The sequence below is a fragment of the Carettochelys insculpta genome, chromosome 3 (assembly GCF_033958435.1).
Source record: "Carettochelys insculpta isolate YL-2023 chromosome 3, ASM3395843v1, whole genome shotgun sequence".
In the NCBI taxonomy this organism is placed as follows: domain Eukaryota; kingdom Metazoa; phylum Chordata; order Testudines; family Carettochelyidae; genus Carettochelys; species Carettochelys insculpta.
The window spans coordinates 24,261,402-24,280,307 of NC_134139.1; the positions used below are offsets into that span (position 1 = coordinate 24,261,402).

General features: G+C 45.0%; 1 protein-coding gene across 1 annotated transcript in view; it reads left to right on the top strand.

The window, feature by feature from the left end:
- Positions 1-18,906, top strand: part of FANCL (FA complementation group L) — a 58,510-nt gene that overhangs the window by 14,833 nt on the left and 24,771 nt on the right. The window contains exons 6-7 of the mRNA XM_074989483.1: positions 686-782; positions 7,499-7,567. Of these exons, the coding sequence (XP_074845584.1) occupies positions 686-782; positions 7,499-7,567 (166 nt within the window). The remainder of the gene's footprint in view (positions 1-685; positions 783-7,498; positions 7,568-18,906) is intronic.

Sequence of the window (18,906 nt, forward strand, 5' to 3'; positions counted from 1 at the left end):
CATATTTCCAAAGAGTGATGTATTTTAAAATGTATGGTCTCTACTGTAGTAGGAAACTTAAATCTGTTGCATCTTAAATAAAACTCCTGACTTGTTAGAAGTTTTAAAATCTTAGCAGCCTTCAGTATTCAGTTTACAGTTGCTTGGATACTTGTATACTGCATAAAACTGTCATAGCATGAATGAAAATTATTGTGAATGACTTTATACCTATGGTAATACTGGATTGTCTTTAGAAAATTGAGTATAAAATCAATGACAGCTAAATTTTTTTGAAGTAACAGTACTGATGATGATAACACAAAAGTTCTTTCAGGGGAAAAGAAAACACACTGTACGAAACTGCAGAAATGGATCAAGGAATTTGACAGAAAGTTTAATGTGTACATAAGTAGAGGCTGACAGGAACATGCTGTGTGTGTCAAAGGTTCCACTGATGGGAAAACTGAAACATAGTGCTCACTGACCACAGCATGAGCCTTGACACACATTGTAAATAACCCAGAGATATATGACTGCATTAAGCAGTAGACCGATGTATTAACAGCATTTATTCTACAACAGCAAAAATGGCTGGCATTCAGGACTTGCAGTGATTAATATTTGTAACAGACTAATTAGAAGTTTAGCAAAGCTTACAAGGTATAATTCCCTGTTAATTACCAAAACTTTCTTCTCCTTCCAGAGTCATATATATAGATACGGGCCTTAGTACCATCAAGTTAAAAGGAGAAGATTCTTGTGGTCGACAGCATCTAATCACGCTGAAGTTAAATGCAAAGGTGAATTTATTTGAAGGAATACACTTTAAGGAAATAAGACCAAAAAGATGGTCCCTTTTTTGTCTTTTATGCTAACATTAGTGAACTGGATTCTTTCTAGGAGGTTGTGTGCTTGTCCTTCATCTTCAGGTTTGAACAATGATTAAATTTAACGAATGTTGTTCTGAAGACTTAGTTTTAAAATCAGTTAAAACTCTTACAGAATAATAATCTGTATGTGTCTTCTGATGTTAAATTGTACACCTGTTGCAAAAACCTGTTACCATCTAACATCCAGTGCTATTTGGGAAGCCTTCATTCTTTGAGTGGTTGCTCATATTCGTTCCAGTGTAGATATGCATGTGCTGCATGAACTGTTGCTGGACAATTTTGCCCTCTGTTGTACTCATCAGGTCAGCTGTGGTGCCCTCTGGAGTTGCACCCTCATGATGCATTGTAGAGAGGCCTGCTGTGCCACTGCTCCCTCAGTTCCTTTTTATTGTCCATGACAGTTGCTGAAACATAATTATTTCTTGCATGTTGCATGTCTTGCTCTCTGTGGACTTTATCTGTAAATAAATTGTTGTTATCATTAGATTACATTAGCGTAATTTAATTAGAGTCTAGTTAGCAGCGTTCCCCATCTCATGGGGTAGTCCTCCCTGACCGTTTGGGTATGCCTTGGTTCTAGGGTTTGACAGAGTGTGGTATGCCGAAAATTGATGCCGGTGAATGATTTGCTTGGTAGCTGCCTTAAGTTTCTGGGAGAGGCCCACACTGAAGAATGGAGCAAGATCTGTAGGGTTTTCAAATTCAGGACCAAAAAGGACAGGGATTACAGACTTAAGTTCCTTCTGATGGGATGCTTTGGCACCAAAGCTGGTGCCTTCAAAGGGCAAGCCTGTAATGATGGCACAACACTACTCTCCTCCTTTGTGGGACCCCTTTCTGGTTCCAGTCTCATTTTCCAGAAGTACTCCAGCTTGGTTTCAGAGGCAGAATCCTATGTCTCACACAGGAACAAACATCGCTCCTACCAGAGATACCTAGCGCTGGCCAAGGGACAGAAGCTACAAGAGAAGGTCTCTGTCCCAACACTCATTTGCCCAGACTTCTCCCGCCCCAAGAATACTGGCAAGGTTCAAACAGACTTTGAGTGTATGCATGAGTACAGCATACCACAACAACCTCTGGATCCTATTTCCCTTGTGTCTGTGGAGCATTTGTCCCATATCTCCTGGGCATGGACCTACATTTCCATAGACTGTTGGCTATTGTGCGTAGTGAAAGTGAGATATACCTTGTGATTCAATTGTTCCCCTCCTTTCTAGCTTCCTTTCCTGTGACTCTTCAGGAACTCTTCTCATTAGAGACTTCGAGACCAGGAGGTACAGTTGCTTTTTACGCAAGAGCAATGAAAGAAGTTCCAAAGGAGCTAAGAATCTGGTGGTTCTACTCCTGTTACTTTCTGATCCCAAAGGCCAACAGTTACCTCAGACCCTCTTGGATCTGCAAAACCTCAACAAATAGAGAAAGAAGTTGAATTTCTGCATGTTTTCTCTAGCCCTGATTATTCTCTCTAGATCTAGAGGACTGGCCTCCTTGACCTTAAGAGTGCTTATTTTCAGACTGTCATCTTTCAAGGTCTCTAAATATTTGTTTGTGGTCTACCATAAATCTTATCAGTTCACACTGCTACCCTTTGGTCTGTCAGGAGCTCCTCAGGTGTTCAAGAAGTGCATGGCAATCATGGCAGTGTTTCTGAGGAGGAGAGGGGAGTAGGTATACTCCTATCTGGACAACTGACTGATCAAAGGTTTATCCGAGGCAGGGTGGAGGCACATGTCAGATTGATACAGTCATCGTCTCAGGATCAGAGATGACTGATGAATATGCAAATATCAACTTTCCCCAGTTCAGAAAATGGAATCCATAATGGTGATCCTTAACTTGAACTGGGCCAGAGTGTTCTTTTCCTGGAGAGCCAATTTGTACCTGTAGAGGCAATCATAGGAGGTCTGAGGAGTCACCCCATTGCTACAACGAGGAACAGCTTGAAGTTTCGTGGACATAAGGCATGCTGTACCTTTGTGGTGCAACATGTATGCCTAAGTCACTTTGTCTTGGCTAGCTTTGGTATATATCAAGGGCTGCATGAGTGACCTTCCTTCACCTCAGTGGGCTGCAGCAGCTCGTGGCCCACCAACTTCCACCTGCAGCCTTCCTGTGTGCCCTCCTCCCCCATGCATATCTTATACATTGGGACACCAGAGCCCCTCATTTACCTGCTCCTTCCTTTCGGTCCTACCACTTTCAGAGTAAATCAGCTGTCTCAGCATGCCAGCTCTGGAAGGCTGGAGGAGGAGCCTGGACAGAGCACAAATCAGGCAATTTGCAGCTCTTCTGAAAGTGCTGGGAGGCATAGGAAGTGTGGGACTCCTGTGCCATGGTATGTGACAAGTGCATGAGGGAGAGGAGCAACCAGGGGTCCATGGGCCACAGGTGGAGCCCCAATGGACTACATGCGGTCAGCAAGCAGCAGGTAGCCCACCACTGGTGTATATCTGAATAAGGCGATACGCTTTCCGCCATCAGTGATTTCTGTTTGCATATGCTAGTGGCTGGATCAAGCGATGCTGTATGTAGGCATTCCTTTTTCAAGAACCGTAGCTACTATATTCCTGGTCATGGATTCTTTAGAAATGGAATGGGGAGCCTCAGGACCCAGGGTCTCTGGTCATCAGAGGAGCTAGACTTACACAGCAATGTGAGAATAACAGCAAAGTGTGTAGCCTGTCAAGTGTCCTGATCCCACATACAGGGCAGCTGCATAGTGGCCCTCCCAGATCATACAACAACAAGGTTTTCTTATCTAAACAACCAAACAGAAGCCTGTTCCTTTCCACTATGTTAGGAGGCCAAGCCCTTTAGTAAGATCACCTAAATATTTATAGCCATTGAGGATGCGTGAAAGACAGTTAAGTCTCAACCCATTGAATCTCCTTATGGATCATGTTTTGTATCCCATCTTGTTATGACCTGGCACAAGTTCCAGCTCCTCATTTAATGGCATATAGTCTGTGAAAGTGCAGGTAGCACTATAGCATTTTATGGCACAAGTCCCAATCCAAGATGTTTCTAGAGTGGCAGTCTGGTCCTGTGTCCACATCAGACTAGATAATATGGGCCAGAGATGATGTGGGCTTTGGCCAAGATGATGATAAATGAATATTTCACACTTACCTTTTCTAGGGGTATGTCTTCACTATGGGGAAGATGGACCTGGCCAAAGTCAATCTTCTGGAGTTCTATTTAGTGCGCTTAGTAGGGAAATGTTAAATCGAATTTACAGGGTGCTGTGTTGGCATAGGTACTCCTGCCCCCTCTCCACATCTCCAGGACATCTTTGAAGGCTAATGAATTCAATTTAAAGACATGGCGCTTCCTCACTACCCTTCATTTGGCCTTTTAAATTTGAACTGAACAATACACCCATCTCCACCACCTCGTTAGCAGTAAGGGAAGCATGCTCCCATCAGCTTCCCTTATTGGAGACAGTGTGGAAGCCCAAATTAAGGTACATCAACTCTAGTCCTGTAGTTAATGTAGCTAGGATTGTGTATCTTAAGTTGAAATTCTGCTGTAATATAGATGTGCCCTAGACAGATACCTTTTTGTCACCTTACCTTGTTTCACATGCTCACTCTTCTGTGCTTGTGAAATAATTGTGCCGTTAATGTTCCTAGAGGGTTTGTTACATGAATCTCGTCAAGTTAAGACAGAAATTTTGTGTTTGGAAAAGAGACAATTTTTTTGTATTTGTAAACAATTTTATTGTGATTGGCAAGTCAATTTTGAATAACTATCCCTTTTAAAATATAATATTCTGCTTTTTGCAGCTGTATAAAAGGTTTTCTAAGTTGTCATAGTCTTTTACCAGCTTCCTATGGACTGCAATGCTGCTTAGAATCTTGGCCCATGTCCCAGCATGCACCTCTCTGCCCCAGCATGTCTTCCTGTGCCAAGGTTTGTGGAGGATCTTCAGAGGACAGCCTGTAAATGTCTTCCTCAGTTTGAGCCCTTGGAGAATTTTTGGGATTTTAGAAATGTTACGTTTTTAGACATTTTTAGGCATTTTTAGAAATGTCTCTGTGTCTAGTGAAAAAGGGCTAGATCAGGGCCAAAGATCTGATGATTAGTACAGGGATTGGATATGCGTGCAGTCCTGAATCAATGAGCATAGTTGTGGATCTACCAAGTTGCTTCTGTGAGGAGATCAGGTACACACATTCCCTTCCATTGGTATTATCTAAGTATCTTATTTTATACTGAAGACCACATTTTTGCTCATTAGTCCTCAGCTGAACCCTGTTTCTCTACTGTATGGTTACTCTGAGGCTCAAGGCCATTGTGTGAATTGCGCTAATGAGTATCTGATTATTTTTGTGTGCTCCTTTTAGTATAGTATAGGTTGAACCTCTCTAGTCTGGCACACTCAGGACCTAACTGGTGCCAGATAAGAGAATTTGCCAGACTATGGGAAGCCAATTATGTCTAGCACATTACCAACAGTTCCACTGATTAATGGGCTTTATTTTGAGTTAAATTACCACTAAATAACAGCATAGAACACTGAGAACCAGGACTGGTGGCAAGAAACAAACTTTATAGGACTACAGAAAACTTGGCCACACCCATGTTATGTGGTTGTCTGGTAACTAAAATCATGCTGGATTATGGAAGTTGCCAGACAAGAGAGTTCTGAATTAGAGAGGTTCAACCTATAGTTTTAAAACCTGAAACTTCTAGTAGGAAAAGGAAATTTAGTATTTCAGTAATTTCAGTTGAGAGCGAAGTACAGACGCACCACATTATGTCAATTGTCTATTGCAACTCTGATCATCAGTCAAGTCTTCTTGAGAAGATTATAGTGGTGAAATGATCAATTGTGTTTGTCCTTTTAAAAAGATGTCTGATATTTAAAGTTGCCAAAAAAGAAAATTAATGTATAATACATGGTTATGACATAGGAATTTTGATTTTTCAATAGTACACATATTAAACACATTGAAAAAGAATGCTGATTAAGTTTTATTTAAGGAAAGCTTTGTAATATAGTCATTCATATAATCTTCTATAAGAAGTTATTTTAAAAATTGCCATGTTGTTTCCATTGATAACATTCTAACTGGGTAAAAAACTTTAATACTTCATATTTGTTCACTTAAGCACATACTGCCAGTTTTCTCTTAGGGTCTATCAAAGGCTAGGTCTGCACTGACCTGTTCTCTTGGCAGCTTCATGCTAATGAGCAGTCTCACAATTACAAATGGCTGCTCATTAGCATAATTCCAGGGCTAATTAGTATAACCATGCAAGATCATGCCAGCAGAGGCTGCTGCCATAATTAAACTGGCTGTGTAGACTTGCCTTTGCCAGCTAAAAGCCCCTCTGTTGCCAGCTCCTTATGCCTGAATTTTTTATCTGTCGCATAAAGAGCTGGTGACAGAGGAGCTTTCAGCTGTTAGAGGCAGGTCTACATGGCCTGTTTAATTCTGACAGCAGCCTCTGCTGGCAGGGAGATCTTGTGTGGCTGTGCTGATTAGTCCTGGGATTATGCTAATGAGCAGCCCTTTGCAATTGCAAGACTGCTCATTAGCATGAAGCTGCAGGGAGAACAAGTCAGTGTGGACCTGTTTAATTGTCCAATCTTGTGCTTTTCAGAGGCCATATAAAGAAATGAGGTTGTGTACTCCATTTGGTATGGTCAGTTGGCCTAACTGGAAAAGTTGCATTGAATTGAACCATATAGCTTTTTGGGTCACAAAGGTCATGACGTTTTTGATAAATTTGTGTCTTTGAAATGGGTGTATTTCTATGCACTCAATTATTTTTCCATTGTATTTGTGTAGAAAATGGAGATGCCTAGTTTCTGTTTCACAGATTTCATAGTGTAATGCTTACAAAAAGCAGTAGGTAGAGCTAATGTAAAGGATGATTAAATTAGGGATTAAACTTTGAAATGGAATCAGATTTCATATTTGTATAGCCTGTGGATGTTTGTTCTTGCTGATTTTTAATTTTAATGTTAGATTTTTTTTAAAAGAATAGAATATATTTATGACATGTCCAAGTTTATCAGTTTTTGGAGAAGCAGTAAACAGTTGCAGTTCAGGTTCACCACGGGAAGGTTCTGAACATTTGACAGTACTACCTTTCAGTATTGCTGCATATCAGGCACATTTGTTGAGATTGAAAGTTGAATCCTAGGGTTGGGAAGAGTTGATAAATTTTCTCTACCTTGGAATGTAAATGTAGCTAATTGGGCGTATAGTAACATGAAAAGTACTAATCTAACAGGCTGAAGAAAAGATGGAAAGAAATGTCCTTCTTCCATCTTGAATTTTCTCTGCTTGTCCTTTCTAAAAATTTTTCTCTTTATAAACACTATACACTTTACAAACTGACAGCTTTTTGATTTCAATAAAATCTGTTGTACTGAATGTTTGTGTTTATTGAAAGTTTCTTGCATAAGTGAGATCTACTGATACTTCATTAGTGTCTGGAGAAATAGTTTACATATTTTCTTTGGAAGCCCAATGTCTCAAAGTGTATGAGGCTCTTGAATTTTGTATTCATACTCTTTCACCAGATATCAATTTTCCCCAACAATGCATCGGTTTGACTTATAAATCACACAGAAGGAGCAACAAATGATTAAAATATTTTTTCCACAGTATCCTGCAGAACCACCAGAATGCTTTGTTGACTTCCCTGTTGAATTTGCTGTCTCTTGGATTCCACAGGTAAATTTGTATGACAGCCTTTTCTAATAACTAACATAGTATTTATTTACCAGCTTGAATATATATTTACATAGTGTTTATGTTCTATATGCAGATGAGTGGTAATGGTAAATTTAAAAAGAAAACATATCTGACTTTTTTGAGCTCTCTTCCCATTGTCTTTTTTTACTTCTTCCTTCACACAAGCTGGGGAAATGCTTTACTTAGTTCATTCATGCTGATTTGTGCAACATTTATAGTTTAAATTAATTTGCTTCCATCAGATTGCAATTTCTAAAATGTTTCCTAAACCATGTTGAAAGTTTCAACCCTTTCTCTTACACACTAAACTGCTGGGACTCCAGATATTTATGAATGATAGTGAGAAATAAATGCATGAGATAATAAGTACTGATATCAGGGAAAGAAGTGCCCTCTAAACCTTGATGAATATTTCTAAAACATTGGCTAAAATAAATAACAATCCTTCATAATGTATGCATCTTAATAAGAGTATTTAAATATTCTATAGTATCATAAATTTAACAATTTGTTCTAATTAAGAACCAAATGCCACTGCTTTCCTTTTTTATGGAAGGCCTGATGTTTTTTGCATCTCTCCCTTCAATATCTGCGCATGTTCTTGGTACTGCATTTACAGATAAATTCACACTAAGAAAATATTTGATTTTCCTGAATTAAATAAAACCAAACACTTTTTTTGGAAATGTATGTTTAAAAAAATCATGGCCTTTTAATAGTAACAGAGAGGAAGCCGTGCTAGTCTATACACTATCAAAACAAAAAGCAGTCAAGTAGCACTTTAAAGACTAGCAAAATAGTTTATTAGGTGAGCTTTCGTGGGACAGACCCACTTCTTCAGACCAAGAAGTGGGTCTGTCCCACAAAAGCTCACCTAATAAACTATTTTGCTAGTCTTTAAAGTGCTATTTGACTGCTTTTTGTTTTCATGGCTTTTTAAGATTGTTAGGGTTTCCACCTAATAAAGTGTGCAAGTATATTTAAAACATTAATTTATTGTAATGGGGCATAAAGATTTTGTCAGTAAGAGTTTGGGGCAGCTGCATAACTTCCGAATGGCAAAAGTGAGTTTTGTCACTTTCAGGGTGACACACACATTTCATTGGGAGTCTGGTAAAGGAACAACTTCGTATCTAGGCAAGAATGTATATAGGAGAATAATAACCTTATTTGAACATTTCCCTTTTTTTTTCCTTCCATTTTCAGAGCTTTGGTTGAGTCCATACATGTTTTGGAACAAGTTACGTGCATATTGTTTGTTCTATAAATTGTGGTGGCTTTGATGCTCCTGTTGTAAATACAGACTTATGTATATAAATATCACTTTCAATCCCTTTTTTAAAGCCACTCAAGACCTGTGTAAATTCATGTTTAACTTCTGAAAATATTTAAATTGATGTTTTTGGTGGACTGAAAAATACAACCTGCCTTAAGTTAAAAGCATCAAAAATGTCTTCAGTAAATTTCAGCTCTGATAGTTTGCTGTTGATAACTTTAATAACTACCAGTTTGGGTAACTTTTTTTTAAGTGCTTTTAAACAAACCTCTGAAAAATCAACCCTGTCTGATAAGTTAAAAATGGTAACATTTACAGTCATGTTCCAAATAGGTGACAATTTGGCATTGTCAATGTGACCTAAATAATCTTAAAGTAGAAAAACTGATTGAGATTAGAATTATATTATATATTGACTGTTCCAAGCAACTGGGATAAGAGAAACTGTTTATAGTGTAATTATCTGGAGATCACTGGTAAACTGGTCGCTCGCGTCATCCTTGGCAGACTCCAGAAGATTGCTGAGAGGGTGTACCCCGAATCGCAGTGTGGATTCTGCGCAGAGAGGTCTACCGTTGACATGGTCTTCTCTCTAAGGCAGCTGCAGGAGAAGTGCAGGGAGCACAGGAAGCCACTCTACATAGCCTTCATTGACCTGACCAAGGCCTTTGACTTGGTCAGTAGGAATGGTCTGTTCAGACTGCTCCACAAGATAGGCTGTCCTCCACGGTTACTCAAGATGATCTAGTCGTTCCACGAAGACATGAGAGGAACCATCCAATATGACGGCGCTTTATCGGATGCTTTCAGAATCAGGAGCAGCGTCAAACAAGGATGCGTGCTTGCTCCGACATTGTTCGGGATCTTCTTCGCACTCCTCCTGAAGCATGCCTTTGGATCTTCAACAGAGGGCATCTTGCTGCACACAAGATCTGATGGGAAACTGTTTAACCTTGCACGGCTGAAAGCTAAGTCTAAGGTGCGGGAAGTCCTCATCAGAGACATGCTGTTCGCAGACGATGTTGCTGTAGTGTCTCACACAGAAGACGAGCTTCAAAAACTGCTGGGTCAGTTCTCCAAAGCGTGCAGGGACTTTGGGCTTACCATCAGCCTAAAGAAGACAAACGTACATGGTCAGGATGTTGCTGAATCCCCGTCAATCAGCATTGACAACTATATGTTAGAGGTCGTCCACGAGTTCGTTTACCTCGGGTCCACCATCACTGACACCCTGTCGTTGGACACTGAGCTAAATAGGTGGATCGGAAAAGCGGCCGCAACTCTGTCCAGACTCAGCAAGAGAGTGTGGAATAACAACAAGCTGTACACTCACACCAAAATGCAAGTCTACAGAGCTTGCAACCTCAGCACCCTCCTTTATGGCAGCGAGACTTGGATCCTTTATGCCCTCCAGGAAAAGAGGCTGAACGTCTTCCACTTGCGCTGCCTCAGGCGCATCCTCGGAATATCATGGAAGGACAGAGTGACCAACACCGCTGTCCTCGAGCAAGCTGGAATCCCAACTATGCACATCCTCCTCAGGCAGCGTCAGCTCCGCTGGCTTGGCCACGTCCACAGGATGAATGATGGAAGGATTCCAAAAGACATCCTATATGGTGAGCTAGCCTCTGGCAAAAGACCTCCCGGATGCCCCCAGTTGCGCTACAAAGATGTCTGCAAGAGAGACCTCAGAGAGGTAAACACCAAGCTGGACAACTGGGAAGAACTAGCAGACGACCGCAGCAGATGGAGGCAGGGGTTACACAAGGGCCTTCAGAAGGGCGAGATGAGGATCAGACAGCTAGCGGAGGAGAAGGGAGCACACAGAAAGCACACTAAGGACTTGCCAGACACCCACCACATCTGCAAAAGATGCAGCAAGGACTGTCACTCTCATGTGGGTCTTCATAGTCACAGCAGACACTGTAAATGAACCCCTCAGTTGAAACTATAAAGGGCGCGATCCATAGTCTATGCAGACTGAAGGATGCCTACTATCTGGAGATCTGAAGAAGTGAGTTAACTCACGAAAGCTCATGCTCTAAACTTTTCTGTTAGTCTGTAAGGTGCCACAGGACCCTTCGTTGCTGCTACTATCTGGAGACTTATCATTTTTCTGTCTTCGCAACCAATGACAATTTATTTCAACTACAGATAGTCTGCTCTAATTTTGAATGAGGCTCCAACATACTGGCTGTGTCATACTAGCAAGTACTTTCAAAAGGAACTTCGAAAGAAGAGACTCTCTCGAAATTCCCCATGGAGTGTCGACACACAAACCGTGGCCTTTTGAAATTAATTTCAAAAGAACAGGGATGTTCTGTTGAAGTCAGTCCTCCTTTCCCATGGTGGGAGGAGTGCCACCTTTCAAAAGACTCATTTGAATGAGAGCATGTGTAGACGTTCCACAGACAGCTATTTTGAAGGAGGGAGTCCTCCATGGCGATGATCAGCAGGTGAAAGGAGACGCCACTCACAGTGCAAGCAAAGCTGTATGGCTCCTGTGTCCGCCCACAAGTCCCTAGGCAGGAAGCTGACAGCAAACTGGTAGCAGGGAGCACGTACTGCTCATGTGCATGCTGCAGACTGCGATGCCCCAGGCATGACAGCAAGCTTCCTGGACCCATGGCCAGCACCCCAGACCCCTGCTCACCCCAGAGGCCTCACAAGAACAGTGGGGAGTCCCCCCAGGACCTGAGCCAGGCCCAAAAAAATGGACCCTCTCCTGGATGGAGGCCAAACTCCAGGACCTCTTCTCCTTCTGGAGGAACACGGCTGCCTTTGAGTGGCTCTTGAAGGCATTCACTGGCCGGGACCATCCCACCTGCACCATGCCCAGGTCAGGTCCAAGGTGAAAGAACTGAGGCAGGGGTATTGCAAGGCCAGGGATGTGGCTGGATGGTCGGGGGCAGTGCCCACCAACTACCCCTATTTTAAAGAGTTGGACCAACTCCTTGGCCCCAAGGAGGCCACATCCCTGGCCATGGTCCTCAACAAAGCTGAGTCAAAGCTGGAGACAGAGCTGGGGACAGACAGCGAGGACCCCCCCAGGACCACCAGCCACCTACAGGCCTCAGCAGATGGTCCGGCACCTGGAGGCCACCAGCAATGACAAGGACTCAAGTGAGCGGGTCCTCATCATCTACATCCCATCCAGTCTGTCCAGCCAGACCTCCTCCACCTGTGCCTTGCCCGATTTCCTGGAGCGACCCTCAGGTAGGTGTTGTGCGTCCCAGTAGCCCTAGAACCTGGGGAGGGGGCATTCAGTCCTGTCTGGGGTGGTCGCAGCCCAGCCACATGGCCGCTGGTCCCAGTCCAGATGCAACCTGGATGACCATGCTCCCAGATCCCTGGAGGGGGCTGCGCACAGCACTCAGCATCAGCCATCCCAGACAGTACCATGGGCCACAGAACCCTGGAAGGACTGGGAGGCCAGGGAATCAGATGTAAGCCTGTGCTTGCTCCAGCCATGCGAGGAGCCCCGGAATCCGGACATCAAAGGCTCCCCCAGGATGGTGGAGGGAGGGACAGGGACACAGGAACCATTGTGTGGGACTAATGGCCCAGTCCTTTGTCCCCTTCTGTCTTCACAGCTCCAGCACCGCTGCATCGCCAGGGTCTTTGCAGGAGGTGTGGGGCAGGGAGGAGGACGTGGGAGACCCTGCATGCACAGCTGCCTTACGGAACCTCACCAGCGTGCTGCAGGAGTGGCTCGCGATGGAGCGGCAGGCCTGAGACAGGGTGGTGGCCAATCTGGACTCATTGACCCAGGCTGTGACCAACCACTTGGCCACATCTGCTGCCCCTTTGCAAGGCCCTCCTGCTCCTGGCCCCCCTCCAGCCTGCCCCCTGCCAACCTGCCCCCACCCCCACTGCCCTGATCCCAACCATATTACCCCCATCTGGTCTCTGTCAACTGGCAAACATGATAATGGCCAGGGCTGGATGTGCAGAGGCAGCTCCTCCCTTCCCCACGCTTCCTGCAAAGACCCTGGTGATGCAGCGGACGCTTAAAGCCCTGCACCACCACTACTAGCCCTCCTGGAGTGTTGCTGTCTGCCCCCTGCCTGAGGTCTCCGTGTACATAGTTCCAAATGTTATGTAGATGCAGACTTTTGTGTTATGTGCCAAGTTAAAAGTTTATTTGTGGTTTCCCCTGTGTATGTGTGCAGGATGGTGATGGAGGTTGTGTGGGGGGGGGTCATCATGGCTCCTTGGCGAAGGCCTCGCCAGGGCCTCCTTAACCGCATCCTGTCCCGCTGCGCCTGGTGGCACATGGCAGTGGCTGGCTGCTCATGGGTGTGCCCGTCCTCGGCAGCCACCCCAGCACAAAGGGCTTGTGCGTCGCCTCCATGAAGTTGTGCAGGGTGTAGCATGCCCTGCCCACCGCCAGGACGTTGAGGTGGCCCACCTCCAACCTCTTTAGAAGGCAGCAGAAGCACCCCTTGAGGTGACCAAACACCCGCTTCACCATATTATGGGTCCAATTGAGCCACTCATTAAAAATGACCCGGGTAGGCTACATGTGTCTTGTGTCGGGCCAGTTGAGCCAAGGCTGCAAGGGATAGGCCACATTGGCCACAATGCAGGGCAGCATTGTGGTGTCCCCGATGAGGAGCTCCTACCAGGGGATGTAAGTCCCCTTACCCATCTGGCAGCCAAGCCATGAGTTCTGGAACACACGGGCATCATGGGCACAGCTGGAGCAGCCCACACATATGTCCATGAACCAGCCCTTGGCGTCAACAAGCACCTGCAGCAACACAGAATGGTAGCCCTTGTGGTTTACGTAGGCCCTGCCACTGTGCTCTGGGGCCCAAATGGCAATGTGGGTGCCATCCAGTGCCCCAGAGCAATTGGGGAAGTACAACTGGAATCCCGCAAGGGCAATGTCGAGGTCTCCGACGTGGATGAGCTGGTGCAGGAGGACCCGGACAACCTGCAGGGCTTGAGGGGAGAACACGCTCATGAATGTGGATTGGGGAATTCTGTGCCCACCCATCCCTGTCTCCGCTGCCCTGTCCCTGTTCCCATTCCCTACAGGTTATTCCTCCCCAGGACACCTTGCCCCTGTCCTCTGCCAGTGTCCAGTCCCCATCACCTCCCCCACCCTTGCAGGGGCTAACCCCTGGATCTCCGATGATGCTCCTGTGGTGGGGGCCCACTGCCTGTGGTGGGAGTGTGACCCAAGCATGGCTTACCTCGATAAAGATGGCCCCAACGGTGGCCTTGCCCACCCTGAACTGGTGGCTGACAGATTGGTGGCTGTCTGGGGAGGCCAGTTTCCATAGGGCAATGGCCACCCTTTTCTGCAGGGGGAGTGCAGGCATCATCCAGGTGTTGTGGTGCTGGGGGACTGGGGTGAGCCAGTGGCACAGGTCCAGGAATTTCCCCTTGGTCATCCTGAAGTTCTGCAGCCACCAGTTGTCACCCCAGTCCTCCAGTACCAGTCGGTCCCACCAGTCTGTGCTTGTGGGGTAGCCGCACAAGTGGCAGATGGCCCAAGACAAGTGTTACACCCTGAGGAGAGCCTGCAGGATGGTGGCAAGCAGGGTGGCCACCCAAAGCTGCTGGAGGACTGCCACCAGAACCGCAGCCAATATGCTGGCCACAGCCTGGATGGGTGGTGGCAGGTGGGGACCTGTTTGGGGTCCATAGTATGCCCCACAGTGCCTCCTCTGCATCGTCTCCCTCTGCTTGCTTGAGCGTGGCTAACTGACCCTTGAGTGCACAACAAGGGTCTTGGGGAGGGGCCCTTTAAAGGAGCAGCTGGCGATAGCCCCAGTGCTTGTCCGCTATGAGACCCTGCCCATGGCGTTTTGTGGACGTTTACTTTTGAAAAGGCACCCTAGGATGTATGGATGGTTTCAGTGTGGATGGGCCTTTTGAAAGGGCATGTCATTCCTTCAATCTGCATTTGGCTATGTGCACGCTCCATTTTGAAAGGCTGTCTTTCAGAATGTATTTTCAAAAGATGCGCTTTCGAAACCGCATTGTAGTGTAGACATAGCCACTGTGCATCAATTATAAAGCCCTGTTAGAGGATGGAGTCTGCCTTTATTGATAAGAATGGGAATTTTTTTCCAAAAGTGTGTTTGCGAGTTGGAAAAAATACAAAACCACGCTTTTTTTCAGAATATTTAGAATTAACCCAGTTAAGCATAATTCATGCTCAAGCAATTTGGTGTTTTACCATCGGGATTGTTGGGAGATAACCTGGTGCAATATCCAGCAATTCCTTGTGTGGCTGAATATTTTGGTACCCAAGAAGATTAAAAAGGAAGACATGCTGAATGCGACGGTTAACAGACCAGAATATTTTGGGTATTCATAATTCAATTCTGATCTGTTTTTTTTTATTTTTTTTGTTTTTTTTTTTTTAATTTTAATGTGCATGTCACCTTTAATGCAAACACTGACAAGACCCTTAACCAAAGCTTTGGTAATGTCACTGTTATAATACAAATGCCTGTTAAAGGGAATATAAATATATTTCAGGTGATTGTGGTTTGTTTTTTTTTTGGTCTGCTCTTGCCTATTTTAAGTACTCTTTCAATGCTTATGGACTTAAACTTGGAAGATCTTTATTTTCCTTTTCTGAATAATAATAGACATGGCTTTATGGCATCCATATTAAAAATGGGTAATTTTCCTTATGGTCCCTGTCTTCCTGCTGGGTTGATAATGTTTTGATGTATTTTTCTTTCTTGCTGATGAGAGGTCTGCTGCTGCTGCTTTGACATATTCATTTGGATGAATAATTATAACTTGCATAATGTCAAGCTGAAGATGGTAGGGTTTTGTGCGTCATGACAAGCCTAGTAGCCAGTGCAGGTGTCTCACAGCATGATCAGCAACAGCCAGTGTATTCTGGCTCACAGGAGACATTTTAGAGTAGTCAGAAATCAGCACCAAGGGCAAGCTGCTGCTGCTACTACTGTTACATGCGCCAAATACATGCAAAGTGCTTCTCAATGACAAGTGCAAGAACATCTACTTATTTCAGTTATACTTTTTGCTGCCTACACGCTTTAGCATACACTGTAAGAATGGTTTTACAGTTAAGTATCTGTATTCCTGTGCTCTCACATTAGATTACTATTTCTATATTGACCACCATCCACCTGGAGTCATTCATGAAGGTCATGAAAACAGAAATTAATGACAAATGAAGTCATGCAGCTAACAGTGAAACATAACTCAAGATCTAGAAATTCATACTGGTGTGAATGGCATTATTCTCTAGCATTTTAAAGGAATTAGTTCACCATAATAAAAGAGTATTGATCACCACATTTGTGGTATTTCTAACTGAGTAGCTTTACAGAACTTAGCTTTCCACATATCTATGAGGTAGTGAATATCTAACACAATAAAAAGGACTGGAATGGTTAACAGTACTTTTTCTAGAGATATCAGCATGCTCTGTTGGTTTTAGATTTAATTTTGGTAGCTATGTATGTGGGTAAAAGAGAACGATTCATCTTCAGTAATTTACAGGTGAAATAGGTCATCTAAGCCCTTCCATTACTAATACAGAATTTTTCATTACATTTTCTCATGTTTAGTCTTACCTTCAGAGATGGAGAGACTGTTCTACATATATTCTGTTTTCTGTGATATTCAGCAGAAACATATACTTGATATTCATCTTTCGGTGGAGTTTTGAGTATACTGCCTTCTAGTTCCACAATTGAGACCTGCAGTTGAGTACTCCAACTGTTGGAGCCATTTAGAAAGCAGTGAATGTTTTTTGAAAGCAAGAACTTCCATTTCATTCTGCTATTTGAAATACTGTATGTGGATCCTGTAAAAACAAGGATCCCTTCAGAGTTAATGTAACATTCTTTTCTTAACGAAGAACACTTTCCGCAGAATTTCACTCTCGGGAAACTCAGCTCTCTGGTGAAGGACTGAATATTTTAACACTGAACAAAATCTTCTCAAAATAAGAACTCGACTGGGCTCTTATGTTGAAAGAGGTGAAAAGTAACTATAGGTTTTAATAGACCTTCTTTTACAGCTCTCCATATTTCATCGACCTGACCAAGGCCTTCGACTTGGTCAGCAGGGATGGACTGTTCAAACTGCTCCACAAGATAGGCTGTCCGCCACGGTTACCCAAGGTGATCCAGTCTTTCCACGAAGACATGAGAGGAACCATCCAATGTGACAACACATTATCAGATGTTTTCAGCATCAGGAGCAGCGTCAAACAAGGATGCGTCCTTGCTCCGACATTGTTCGGGATCATCTTCATGCTCCTCCTGAAGCACGCCTTTGCATCTTCAACAGAGGGCATCTTTTTGCACACAAGATCTGATGGGAAGCTGTTTAATCTTGCAAGGCTGAAAGCTAAATCCAAGGTGAGGGAAGTCCTCATCAGAGATTTACTGTTTGCAGATTACGCTGCTGTAGTATCACACACAGAAGACCAGCTTCAGAAACTGCTGGATCGGTTCTCCAAAGCATGCGAGGACTTCGGGCTTTCCATCAGCCTAAAGAAGACCAATGTACTTGCTCAGGACGTTGCTGAACCTCCATCAATCAGCATTGCAACTGTTCGTTAGAGGTCGTCCACGAGTTCGTGTACCTCGAGTCCACCATCACTGACACCCTGTCATTGGAGTCTGAGCTAAATAGGAGGTTCTTCTTCGAGTGGTCCCCGTGGGTGCTCCACAGTAGTGGGTGTCGGGCTTGCCCCGGTGCCGCAGATCGGACATTTTCTAGCAGTTTCCTTCGGATCGTGCATGCGCCGATGCGCGCCACTCCTTCGCGCACTCTTGGTCATGTGCACAATCCGGTCCCCGTCAGTTCCTTCTCAACCGCCAACAGCTGCAGACGGAATCTGCTCCGGCTCCAATGCCTGAGACAGATAAGACTGTTAATTCTTAGTTGATAGCTTGTTTTTGCTATTATACATTTAAAAAAAAAAAAAGTAACTAAGTAAGAGAGAAGAGGAACGGAGGGGAGAAGAGCGGACAAAGAAGGCTGCTTAGGCCGTCCGCTACCCTAAAGGCCGTAAATGTTGTTTGTTTTAAAAACACTGTGATTAGCGGCTAAGTACCCTATTAACAGTTAGACTCACCGGGGTGTCTTCGTCAGGATTTAAGAAGTGTGAGTCATGCTGCGAGGCCATGCCTGCCTCTGATGAGCAAAGTAAGTGCATTCGTTGCCTGGGGGAGTCCCACGTTACTCAGAAGTGCTCTCACTGCGCTAAGCTTACAGCCAGGGCCAGGAATGACAGGGAAATGAGGCTCAAAATGATCTTGTTTGAAAAGGTCCTTCAGCCCGAACCACCAGAGGAGCCTCACACAGAAGGGTCCTCAGAGTCGCACAAAAGGAAGGCGGCTTCTTTGACCCCCTCTGTGCAAAAGAAGAAGAAACGCTCCCCAGCTCGATCCTTGCCGGCGACCTCAGCGAGCAGGATGAGCGGAACGCAGAGCCCTGACCCGTGGGCTGATGATAGCAGCAGCACGGTTGCGCACGCGGCCGTGGCCGGGCCTCCGACTATTCAACAGTTGGCACCGAGGGCGCTGCCGGCGCCAGCGCGCCAAGCACTGGAATTGGTGGTGCTGCCTCACATGGCACCGGCTCTCAAGGCGCCAACGGTGCAAAGGCACCCAGCACGGGGCCAAACAGCGCCGGAGGAAGCTACCCGTGCAGCACCGCATATGACAGCACCAAGCATGGCACAGATAGCGGGGCCGAGATCCCCGGCATGGGAGGTAGCAGCACCTACCCTGCAAGGACGGGGGAAAGCTAGGGCTAAAACCCAGCACCGCAGTCCATCTCCAGGCATTGCTGCGCTGCCGTTATCACCCAACCCCCCCCCCCCCCCCCAAGATACGCAGGCCGCGCCGGACAGCAACTCCAACGGCCTGTTTCAGGCCCCCCCTCCCCGTTCCTCCAACCACCACCGCCTTGGCTCAGACAACCTTCACCCTTTTCAGGCATGGATCCCTACAAATACTATCACAGACCATCTTCACCATTATCAATGTCATCAAGGAGATCACGCTCTTCCAGACATCATAGGTAC